This window comes from Oncorhynchus mykiss, chromosome 3 (genome assembly GCF_057628025.1).
Source record: "Oncorhynchus mykiss isolate SJ-2025 chromosome 3, ASM5762802v1, whole genome shotgun sequence".
Lineage (NCBI taxonomy): Eukaryota > Metazoa > Chordata > Actinopteri > Salmoniformes > Salmonidae > Oncorhynchus > Oncorhynchus mykiss.
In genome coordinates this window covers 41,844,697-41,857,179 of record NC_143024.1, presented here as the reverse complement: position 1 = coordinate 41,857,179, position 12,483 = coordinate 41,844,697, and the positions used below count along the sequence as shown (strand labels likewise).

The following is a 12,483-nucleotide window of genomic DNA, read 5'->3' as shown; positions in this document are numbered from 1 at the left end:
CACATACTTCACAGACTGAGATTGAACAAGAGACGACATCCTAGAATAAGGATGTTGATCTCGAGGATAGGGCCTGATAGTCCGTGCCATACTTGCCCTCTGGCTGTAATGATATGTCCCTTGTACGGTGTACATGTTAGGAAATCCCGGTACGGTGTACATTTTAGGACATTCCTGTTAGAAGTACTCAGTACAGTCCACAGCAGAGCGTGTCTACTGAGGGAGACGGGAGAGCTGGTTCATGTTCTTTAGGCATCAAACAAACAAAAACTGACAGAATCGGAGCGGGACAACCTGGACTTTGTCCAATAAGAAACACTCATTTTTGGGTTTCCATTGCAAAGCGCTTTAAGACAGTTCGCAACGGTGTTCTGCGTGTGCCCTAATGAACATGACCCATGGCTCTCTCCTGTCCCGAGGCTTTGTGTGGAACTAGAGTGTGGTGGCTAGAGCTACAGTAAGTAGACTCCCCACATATACACAGACACCGTGGTCCAATTCATAGGGACGGGTGTAGCCTAGAGTATAGGGTGTGGAGGGGGCGGGGGTCACAATCCCGATATCTGCCTTCACACATTACCATGCCGTATCCACCCTGTATGTCCCTTCAGAACGTCAACGTTACAACGACAACAAGAGAGAACGACGACAAAAAAGGGAAACACGCTGAATGTGGAGACGAGGGGAAGGAAGGTAGGAAGGAACAACAACCCTGTCTGACAGAGGTGAATGCCAATCTGATTGGCTGATTGTTTTCGTCGTCTTTTCTACCCCTCTCCGCCTATATGTACAGTACCTTATGCCAGAGAACTCCCACCGGGCCCAAAACACAGTCAGACGGCCTCATAACGTGTGCAAGGGAACACAAAATACAGATGACGATGACGAAGCGGATGACTTACGACACAAACACACTACCCGTTTAAGACACACACGCCCAACAAGGACTGGGGAAAGGGACATGATCATGTGATTCTCGTCTCTTGACCTACTATCAACCTGTGTTTACTTATTTTGTGTGGTGTTCTTTTTCCCACCCGTGCCCTTTCCGAACAGACAAACCGACAAAAACGGACGGCGTTGTCTCCCTCGGGCCAGGATGACTAGGCGTTAATCACGGCTATCAGTCAGCACATTACGTTAGCGACAACTGCGGGGGTGAGAGAGAAAGGGATGAGAGAGAGAGAGAGAGAGAGAGAGGGATGGGAGGCTGTTGCGTTTAGATTCCCGATAATGATGCATGGCCGCAGCATCACTTTGGAGATTAAAAGCAAGATGCTGAATTTCAATCAAGACCCAGTTTAATGGGTCGGTCTGAGGGATGATCACTCTGTCTCCTTTGGCAGAGGAGAGAGAGAGAGAGAGAGAGAGAGAGAGAGAGAGAGAGAGAGAGAGAGAGTGGAAGAGAGAGGTTAAAGAAAGGAGAGAGAGAGGGAGAGGTTAAAGAGAGGAGAGAGAGAGAGAGGTTAAAGAAAGGAGAGAGAGAGAGAGAGAGAGAGGTTAAAGAAAGGAGAGGGAGAGGTTAAAGAAAGGAGAGAGAGAGAGAGAGGGGGAGAGAGAGGTTAAAGAAAGGAGAGAGAGCGAGAGATTAAAGAAAGGAGAGAGAGAGAGAGAGGTTAAAGAAAGGAGAGAGAGAGAGATTAAAGAAATGAGAGAGAGAGGTTAAAGAAAGGAGAGAGAGAGAGAGAGAGAGAGAGAGAGGTTAAAGAAAGGAGAGAGAGCGAGAGATTAAAGAAAGGAGAGCGAGAGAGAGGTTCAAGAAAGGAGAGAGAGAGAGAGGTTCAAGAAAGGAGAGAGAGAGGTTAAACAAAGGAGAGAGAGAGAGAGAGAGAGAGAGAGGTTAAAGAAAGGAGAGAGAGAGAGAGAGGTTAAAGAAAGGAGAGAGAGCGAGAGGTTCAAGAAAGGAGAGAGAGAGGTTAAAGAAAGGAGAGAGAGAGAGGTTAAAGAAAGGAGAGAGAGAGAGAGAGAGAGGTTAAAGAAAGGAGAGAGATAGGTTAAAGAAAGGAGAGAGAGAGAGAGGTTAAAGAAAGGAGAGAGAGAGAGAGGTTAAAGAAAGGAGAGAGAGAGAGAGAGGTTAAAGAAAGGAGAGAGAGAGATAGGTTAAAGAAAGGAGAGAGAGAGAGGTTAAAGAAAGGAGAGAGAGAGAGAGATAAAGAAAGGAGAGAGAGAGAGAGAGGTTAAAGAAAGGAGAGAGAGAGAGAGGTTAAAGAAAGGAGAGAGAGAGATGTTAAAGAAAGGAGAGAGAGAGAGAGGTTAAAGAAAGGAGAGAGAGAGAGAGTGTTAAAGAAAGAAGAGAAAGAGAGGTTAAAGAAAGGAGAGAGAGAGAGAGGTTAAAGAAAGGAGAGAGAGAGAGGTTAAAGAAAGGAGAGAGAGAGAGAGGTTAAAGAAAAGGAGAGAGAGAGAGAGAGAGGTTAAATAAAGGAGAGAGAGAGAGAGGTTAAAGAAAGGAGAGAGAGAGAGGTTAAAGAAAGGAGAGAGAGAGAGAGGTTAAAGAAAGGAGAGAGAGAGAGAGGTTAAATAAAGGAGAGAGAGAGAGAGAGAGGTTAAAGAAAGGAGAGAGAGAGAGAGAGGGGTTAAAGAAAGGAGAGAGAGAGAGAGAGGTTAAAGAAAGGAGCGAGAGAGAGGTTAAAGAAAGGAGAGAGAGAGAGAGAGAGGTTAAAGAAAGGAGAGAGAGAGAGAGGTTAAAGAAAGGAGAGAGAGAGAGAGAGAGGTTAAAGAAAGGAGAGAGAGAGAGAGGTTAAAGAAAGGAGAGAGAGAGAGGTTAAAGAAAGGAGAGAGAGAGAGAGAGGTTAAAGAAAGGAGAGAGAGAGAGAGGTTAAAGAAAGGAGAGAGAGAGAGGTAAAGAAAGGAGAAAGAGAGAGAGAGGTTAAAGAAAGGAGAGAGAGAGAGGTTAAAGAAAGGAGAGAGAGAGAGAGAGAGGTTAAAGAAAGGAGAGAGAGAGAGAGAGAGAGAGAGAGGTTAAAGAAAGGAGACAGAGAGAGAGAGAGAGAGAGAGAGGTTAAAGAAAGGAGAGAGAGGGGCAAAAAAATAAATGAAAAAAGCTAAAGAAAAAAAGCTGGCGCCACAAAGAAAAAATAAACCCTGGTTGAGGCAAGGTGATACGCCATTTCAAATGTTCTCTTCTGAATATTCCGAAGATTAAATCAATTGACATAATGACAGAATGCAACTGACTAATATAACATACATTTTGACTTGCACAGTCAAGTAAAGCACCAGATTATAGTTTTCAATTAGGTCAGTGAGGAGGCACAGGTTGTTGTAAGAGTCTTTCCCAAAATGTAGAATTTGACTAATACGAGCCAACGACAAAGAGACCAAATAAGCAATCAATCAGAAATCTTTGCTGACATTTTCCCTGCTTCCCACTGGCAGTAAACGTAGCAGCATAGCAACCCCCATTATACATCTATCCCACAAATGTATCTACAGATTCTGATTCTTGCACTTTCTTTATTTGTTCAGCAAAATGATATGTCAAATACCGTACCCGCCTTGCAAACAGCCAAACTCTGCATGAATTTGTCTTCTACGTGAGCAGTCCTGGGTCCAAATACCATTTGAGATATTTAAAATCCGTTCAGCTTTTGCTGTAGTCTGCCTGGAGCGCAAGATAGGCGGGGTTTGCACTTTTGCGACAATTCTATTGGTTCCATTGCACCAGGCAAACTCAATCAAGCTCAGATAAAGTGATGGAAAGGATTTTGAATAGTATTTGAACCCAGGTCTGTTTGTGAGTGAGCTGTGGAGTCTGACCCACTTTTTTTTAAAGTGCTTGGTGAGTTCAGGTCTCATGATAGTAGATGAGAAAGGAACAAGGTTGGGAAACAACACAGTTGAGATTGTCATCACAGTATACAGCTGATGTGAGAAAAACCAATGTGACATGAGCTACAATATCCAGAGGGAGTCCGGGCAGGGAGGGACAGGGGCTTTTTATAACACAACATAGAAAGGTATGGGAAGTGAGTGACAGTGTTTGTCCCATCTCCTCTGTTTTCAGTCCAGGAATGACACAGTCAAGCACAGTGCTCCCCAACATGTTAGTGGGGAGGGGGTGGAGTCTGTCTATCTGAGGGGCGGTGAGGGCTGGCCTGCAGCACTCTGGGTAGTGGAGTCTTTTCTGAGGCCTGCCCGGAAGCACTCCGGGAAACATCTCAGCCGGGCACCCAGCTCTGGTTGTTGTGGGCTTGCTGAGGACCTGCCAGTCCACTCATGCCCACCCCCACCCCCACGCCCATCCCCATCCCCATCCCCACCCCCTGGGCCAAGGAGCTGTCAAAGTTGAAGTCCATTTCCTCTCCGGAGTCCATGATATCGTGGAGGAGGATGGACTCCACGTCGCAGTCCAAGCTCCCGTGGAAGATATCCAGGTCCAGATCAGCTGGTAGTCTCTCGTGGGGGTGAGGCTGGTGGTATGAGCTACCATGGTAGCTGCCTCCTGTGCCACCTCCCACCATGCCCCGTTGGTGGTGGTACAGTCCACTGCCCATTCCTTGGTGTTGAGGGCTGGGGTAAGTGTTGTGGCAGGGGTGCGAGGGGTGGGGGGCGGTGGCCAGGTGGCAGGAGTCCTGAGGCATCCCCAGCATGCCGGCCGGGTTGGGTGGCAGGGTGGTGGAAGCGGGGAGGTGGGCGTGGGACGGGGGGCTGTAAAGATAGGGGGCTTTGTGGCTGTAGGGCTGGAGGTGGCCACTGCTGATGCGTGGGGCCAGGGCTGGGGCTGGGGCTTGAGTCGGTGTGTGCGTTGTGTGGTTGCTGTGGTTCTGACTGAGGTTGTGGCCAAGATGAGGAGAGTTGTGGTTGTGGTTGGTCACAGGGTTGAGGTTACGACTCTGAGTACCGTTGTGGCCGTTGTGGCTGTGAGCCGAGTTGTGGTTTGTGTGGCTGCCATTGTGACTGTGTGCTGCATGTCCGTTGTGTCCGGAGTGATGGCTGTGACGGGTGGAGCTCACTCCGTTCGTGGAGGGCCCCATCATGGGGTGGTCATCTCTCTCCTGGCCCAGTATTATGTCCTTGGCACAGTACTGCTGTGGAACTCCGGGGCCTCCTGTCAGCAGGCTCTGCAGGGCGTTGGTCCCTGAGTAGGCCCGCATGGTGCCGCCGAAGCTAGCAGGCTTATTCTCCTGGATGGTCTGCATGGGTGAGTGGTGGTGCAGCATGCCCATCCCAGCCTGGCTGTAGACTGCGCCGCAGTACGTCCCCTGACCTTTAACCCCAGGGTTGTAATGATAGACCGGGGGAAGTTTGTGGCCTGCCGCTGGGTGAGGATGATGATGGTGGTAGCCTTCCTCCAGGAGCCTCTCCTCCAGGCTGATCGCCCCCGTGAGATTAGCCAGCTGGGGCAATTGCTCCACGGGTGGACAGTGGCCTCCCGCAGCCCCCATGGCCGGGGAACGGGCGCTGGATGAGGGGGAGGGGTAGAGGTGGGGCGAGGCCGAGCAGGAGAGCCCGCCTTCCTCTGACTCCTCCAGCTCGACCTCGGCCAGGATGGGCGAGAGGCGCCCGCTCAGGGTCGAAGTAGACGAACTAGCCCGGGAGTGGAGCTCCGTCCAGGCGTCAAACTCTCCTTCCACACCCCCAGCTCCCCCTATGTTGCCTGGGAGAACCTTCCCCGGTGGGCTACCCTGCTCAGGGGAAGCCTGGAGCCCCACTTGAGCCCCAGAACCAATCCCCGGCCTGCCCACCCTCTTGCGGCTGACCCGGCCCTTGCTCTTCAGGTACTTGGTGCTGTTGTCCATGGAGACGGTTCGCCGGCGAGGGGCCTTGCCCATCTTGCCCCCCTCAGGGTTGAGCATCCACCAGGAGGACTTACCCGTGCCTTCGTTCTGCACCCGGATGAAGCGCGTGTGGAGGGACAGGTTGTGTCGGATGGAGTTCTGCAGACATAGATAGAGATATATATATATAGAGAGAGGGGGGGGGGGGGGCGAGCGAGAGAGAGGGGGGGCAAGAGACAGCGAGAGAGGGGGCGAGAGAGAGAGAGTGAGAGAGGGGGCGAGAGAGAGAGAGAGATTGATTTAGAGGGCACGTTACATTGTTTATCATATTATGTACGGTAAGCATTTTCACCGTTTAACACACTGGATCCCACCGCTGCCAACTAACGTCACACTTTAGCTCTGGGTGAGGACAGCGTGTGACTTTCAGGCCTACGAGTACTGGCCGCCTTTGTGCGTGTCCCAGAACTCCTCACCTGTAGACATCAGCTGAATCAAGTATGCATATGACCCCTGTTCATATGAAACAACTGTCTGTCGGAGAGGAAACTAGAGTGCCAGCGACTTTGACGACGTGCAACCTGCCAATCTGATCCCAAGCCTGCTGCTCCATACTGATGACTGTTTAAAGGTTTATCTCACACACATTGATGCCACTGGGGAGTGTGTGGATTCCCCTTCCAAGAAGAGCTTCGCTGATCAATACGTACCAGACAGTTTGTGTTTATGCTCATAGAGCCGCTCTACACTCCCCATCCTGGGGCCACAAAAGACTTGCTAGTACCTTGTCGGCCTTCTAAACCGTAGACACCAGGGCCCAGTTTGTCTTGAAGTTATCTGTCCGAATTTCAACTACCGGATATGAGTAAATGCGTAGAGTCAATTAATAGTCCATTCTGTTTTTATCAATTTAATCCTATCCGATAGGCGAAATCCAGATAGATCACTTTAGAAAAAAATGGGCCCATAAATCAATTGCCGAGTAGGTAGTCCACAGGGGTATACTACAAAGCCGGATAAATGAGTTAGCCAGCTAACTTTGATAAGCAACCCGATAATAGCTACCCATTTCTGCGTCATTAAGACATCGAAACTAAAATATGTGTTTCTGGTTGTCGAGTCAACTTAGACCATGTACATTTCAAGGTTATCTTTCAAAAAATGTTTTACGTTTTTTTCAGAATGATTAGGTTAGCTGGCTAACTCATTGATCATGCTTCGTGGTATACCCCTCAGTAGTCTACAAAGTGACCCAGTCTCTCTGTAACTCTCCTGCCTATTCACCATCATGGCGTCTACAAACTAGCTACTTGTGCCTTTACCAAACAGTAGGACTCGTGAAAATCTATTCTTCACTCTGTAGTCTAAACTGGAGTGAGCCAGAGTCTATGTACAATCTATCATGTGAGAGTGCCAAAGATTGTCTGAACTGAAGACACTACGTCCACTTCATCTCATGTGAAGTGGAGGGTATTCCTCCCTCCTTCCCTCTGTCTCTTTCCTCACCACTTCTTCTCCTCTGCCTGGTAGATGTAAACTAATCCCTGGTTCGATGTGCCTGGCTGGGGATTGTGTTTGATGTGGCTGCCACTCTGGCCCAGCACCAACCATGTGAAGATGGATCGGGAGATTGAGCTAGGAGCTACCAGGGATAACGGATGGAGCCCACCAACCACCTCCTACCCACACAGACTCTCTCTATCGCCTTATTCTCATTCTGTCTCTCTATAACCGTCTCTTTCTCTCCACCTTCTCCTCTCTCTCTCTCCCCCCCCTCTCTCTCCCCCCTCTCTCTCTCTCTCTCTCTCCCCCCCCCCCTCTCTCTCTCTCTCTACCCTTTTATCTCTCTCTTTTATCACCGCTCTCTATCTTTATAGCCTCCTCTTCTCTAAGCGGTCTGCAAACTTGTTGCTTCTCTCCTTTCGTTTCATCCTCTTTCCTCCCTCTCTCCACGTCTCCTGTGTTTGTTAATATACTGCAGTCATTATTTACCGCTGAGAGAAAGATTTCACATTTTCTGTCCATTTCTTTCCCCACATTTCTTTTTTGGAACACTCAAATTCCGTGACAAACTCTCAATAGATGACTCTGTTCATTCACTTTCTCATTCCAAAAACAATTTGTAGGTGTATTAGACTTTTTCTTCAAGGCCAAGTGAAGGCCAAGTGAACACTGATAAATATTGACTGACAATAGTTGTTCTGTTCTGCTTTTGCTGTAGGCGTTATTCTGAAACTTGAACGGCAAAATGAAACCAAAGCACATAGTGTGGCTAAGCCTTACATTGGCACTATAGTACTATATTCCATTGTTTCAGATTGAGGTACAACGTCCATTGTGTCGCACATCATTTGTATTCACGGGCGAATGGCACAGTCTGAGTACACACAAATCAAATTGTGGAGCACCAACTGAAAAGCGGCGACTGACTGAATGCAGGTGATCTGTGAATGCCTCCCTTCGGTTGTCTCGCTGTGACACCTCGAGCATCGGGTAACCATGGCAACTGTTGGTAAACGTGCAGGAGAGGGAGTATATGATATTGTGGTGGGTAGAGCAGGGAGGCAGAGTAAGGGTAGCGGCGGGGGGGGGGGGGGGGGGATTGGGGAGATGGTTGTTTGATGCTGCAGCTCTCTCTCTAACTCAAAGCAGTGTTTCTTGCATCTGGGCCATGCCAGTCCGTCGGGGATGCCCGGTCGGCGGTTAGGGGCGGGCGACTACGTGCCTGCGCCGACTACTACCCTTTTCACACTACCGTGCCGACCGGAACTGTACTGTGTTGGCTCACATATTTTCTTTTCACATGGATCTTTTCGGCACAGTTCAAGCAACTATGGAGGATACCCAACCAGCTCAAACAGCTTGGCTCAGCAAAGTCCGGTCCGCTAGTGTAAAAAAGGTATACCTGTCTCTCCCACACCAGATCATGACAAATGCTCTCCATCAGGTTAGATGACAGGTTGATTGAAGGCCGAATGAAAATGAACCTCCTTCAATGGGACCAGACCGGTTGAAGCCGCTACCGCGTATGATATCTGATCTGTTCCCAACGTAGCATGTAGGATCAAAAAAAAGTCCCCCGCAATAGACTTGGGAGAGGGATTTGAACATCATCCCCATGCCCTCTTTATCTGATGAATCCTGAATCCACCTGCTTAAGAGAGATTTAAGGGATTGGCTGTGTGCCCAACTGGCTCCCTATGCTCTATATAATGCACTACTTTTGACCAGGGGCCATAGGGCTCTGTTCAAAAGTGGAGCACTATATAGGGACTGCGGTGCCATTTGGGACACAGCCATCGCGTGGGTAAGTTGGCCATGATGGCGTAGTCAGCTAGCTGTTTGCTTCCTGTCTGCCAGCCTTTCTGTTTTGTTTTCAAACCCGGGGTTTCTCAGTAGTAGTCATCCTGTTTGGGTGTGGGTTTAGGGACTGAGAATAGCCCTGCCAGGTTACAGGTGTCCCTCCCTGTGTTGGTGTAGCCTAGCCCTGGCCTCTCGCCCAATCTCGGCCTGAGTCAGGGGAAATATGGCCGGCCCATGCCCCACTCACTCACACCCCTAAAACAGGCAGTCGCAGGCAGCCGGTGCTAATCCCGCTCCATCCTGAGTAATCCCAGACAATCCCGAGCTAATCCTGGAGTTGATTCAGGGGCACTCCCAGCTGGGCGTCTCACACCGTCCACTGTCAGGTCATCGTGTGCATCGTATGATCCAATGGGAGGAGGAGGATGAGGGGGCAGACTACGGAGATTCCTTTGTTAAGCAACCTGTCCATGTAAGACAATGAGAAGAAAGGCCATGATCTACAAGGCCATGTAAATACAACCACCCTTTCAATTTCCTATCTGACAGAGCTAAGCGGAATGCCTCACTCTGAGTTTGTCCTTGAGGGTGGTTTTTTCCATACTTCTCCCCACAGGCTTACAACCGAATAAAATTGAAAACATTATTCTCTATTAAATATTCATAAAATGTTTCTTCAGCCCCCTGGCTTTCAGGACCAGACAAATGAAGGGAAGCACACAAAAACACACAATGACACGGAACACACATTCCAACCCTTGGTCCGATCTCCTATTGAAATCAGGCCCATTGATACAATACATATTGTGGAAGGCTAAGACACAAATGTATTGCCTGATCCCATCCGACTTAAGTAAACAGACTTGCTGTTGTCAAATCAAACTTCTATGGAAATGTATATATCACAGTGGGTTTTTAAACAACAACGGGTTTTCAGTAGCCTTGCACTGTTATTTGTGAAAAGGGCATCTGTCCGATTTATAGAACAATTGTAGCCCGTGGAAGACTGTGTAGCACATATAAATATAATTACTAGAATGGTAAAGCCCCTCAGACCACATCAAGTTCACAGCACACTCATGGCTACATTCAATACGGCAGCCGGTTCACCCTTCACATAAGTAACATTGACTTGAATGGGAATTGCCCTTTCTAGTAATTCTATTTCTATGGTGTGGCACTCCGATGGCCCCAGAGAGACAATCGGCTTGAGATCAACTCTCATTAGAGCCCACGATCCTGATACCTGACTTACGTCTTCTTCATTCGCTCTGTACCAAGCCACTCTACCACAGCCTCTTTGCCCGCAGATTAAGTTTAAGACCCATTAACCCGCTCAAATCGGACACGTTCACTCTCTTTCCGACACAGGTGGCCTCAGAGCAGCAGAAAGGGATTTTTCCTTTTTCCAAGACAGGGGTACTTGTTCAAAGTCAATCCAATAGAGACTACAAGACTTCCTGTTTTGGATCGACCGAGCTTTTGTTCATGTTCCGAGAATGAACAAAAACAAAACGGGCCCTGGTCATGGTAAATAATTCTCTTTCAAACCCTTTAATTTGCCCCTCAGCGTTCTGGCCATTCACATTGATTCCTGCTCAGTCCTCCCTCCACACACCCACTGAGTTTGATTTTTGGAATCTGGAGTAGGCAGTTCGACTTGGAGAATCGATTCAACTTAATAGCCTTCAATGCTAAGGCTTGGCTTTAGACACATCAAGGTCTGCCTGTCTGTAGGAAGATATTCTATTGGACTCTCCTTGTGAAGGTGATTATGGCTCCTTTCCAATGCTCTTGCTCGAGGGAACCCCCGTGTGAGTTAGTGTGAGTAGGGTGAACGCGCCCAGTTGCCCAGCCTGGCGCAATGCCAATGTGTGTCCCCTGTGCCGCCACTCCCAGGGTAGCAATCTGCCATTAAGACTGTGGTGAGCGGGGTGGTGGGGCAATAGACCGTCTGGGTTGGCTTGACTGGCAAGGCGGGCAGCTGGGATAGAGGGGGGTAAGGGGGTGGGAATGGTAGGTATAGTATAGAGCCCAGTGTGTGAGAACCCTCCGAGCCACACAATGGGCTGCCCTCAAAATGGGGCCCCTCTACCCCCCACATACTCACAAGAGGGGATAGAAGAAACAGGTCAAACTGTACAGGGCCCGTCTTGTGTAGAGAGGGTGTACTCATTCAAATAGAACCGAGTGACGAGCCCAAAGACAAGAGGGTTCGCATGGGAACGCCAAAAGAAACCACTCACCCGGTTCAAATAACTTAAAAGGGTTGGATGACTGGCATGTTCGTTCTGCAAAGACGAGCGTCTGTCTGGAAGCTGTTTACCGCCATTCGCCATGTACTCATTCGGTGTTTATCAATCCCATTTCATACAGAAAGCAGCCATTATGCTCCTCTGCTGTCTATGGGTATCTCTTCATAGCACACCATTCATTAGATAAGCACAAATCAAGGGGGACCAGGAGAGGCTCTGGCTGTGTTTATTGTGATGCCTGTTTGTGCCTCTGCAGAAGGGGGGGGGGGGGGGGGGGGTGGAGGCTCAAACACAAGCAGTTTTGTTCAGGCAAAGGAATGAGTTTTGTCAGCTAAGCCTGTCTCCAGGCTATTGATGGAAATTAGCACTGGCTAAATATTCGCTTCCCGTGATTGATGTCACAGCTCGGCTTGTCCCCCTTTGAAGGGAAATAAAGAATTTAGAGGCGCATAGATTAATGGGAATCGGGGGGTTGGTGCATTCAGCCTTCTCTGTCTGCAGGGGTGGGGTGGAGTGGAGGGATGGGAGGGCTTCAAGGGGACGGAAGGGCCTAATGGTAGATAAAATATGGCTCTATACGGAACAAAGCAGATACAGCACGCTATCCCAAGTGGCACAGGTACAGACAGGAACACAGATCTTGTTGCCTGCGAAGGAAGCCCAAAGTCAGACGACAATTCAAATCCCTTTAGAGGAGGAGAGCCTACTTTAAGGAGAGACAGATGGGCAGATGGACAAGCCTGATTCCTGGACTGTGCCCAAATTGGAACGATTCAAAAAACGAAGACCTCTTACTAGGAGAGAAACCAACTTAGCCGCCACATGCCATAGGGGCGGCTGGTAGCCTTACGGTTAAGAGCGTTGGGCCAGTAACCAAAAGGCCTAGGTGAAAAATCTGGTGATGTGCCCTTGAGCAAGGCACTTAACCCTAATTGCTCCTGTCGCTCTGGAGAAGATCGTCGGCTGAATGACAAAAAAAAGTTGTCATGTATAATGCCATCCTCATTGCCATGGTCCAATGTATGTCCATAGTCACGGAATTATCAAGTAGGTCTAGTTGTGTAGTCACGGCAAGCCCTGTCAGAAACCGAGGTTAGGAACCAGGCTGAGCTACATTGCAGACCATTGGCTACTATCTGTACCTAAGACATAGCCTGGAGAACCATTGCCATTAGAGCCTTACTAAGGCATGTTCCCCCTCTTACGAC

The 12,483-nt window shown here is 49.0% G+C and overlaps 1 protein-coding gene across 1 annotated transcript in view; it reads right to left on the bottom strand.

The window, feature by feature from the left end:
* Positions 1 to 3,430: 3,430 nt before the first annotated feature.
* LOC110504017 (forkhead box protein O6-like) overlaps positions 3,431 to 12,483 on the bottom strand; it is a 36,169-nt gene continuing 27,116 nt past the window's right edge. The window contains exon 2 of the mRNA XM_036973797.2: positions 3,431 to 5,876. Coding sequence (XP_036829692.2) covers positions 4,158 to 5,876 — 1,719 coding nt within the window. The 3' untranslated portion in view covers positions 3,431 to 4,157. The remainder of the gene's footprint in view (positions 5,877 to 12,483) is intronic.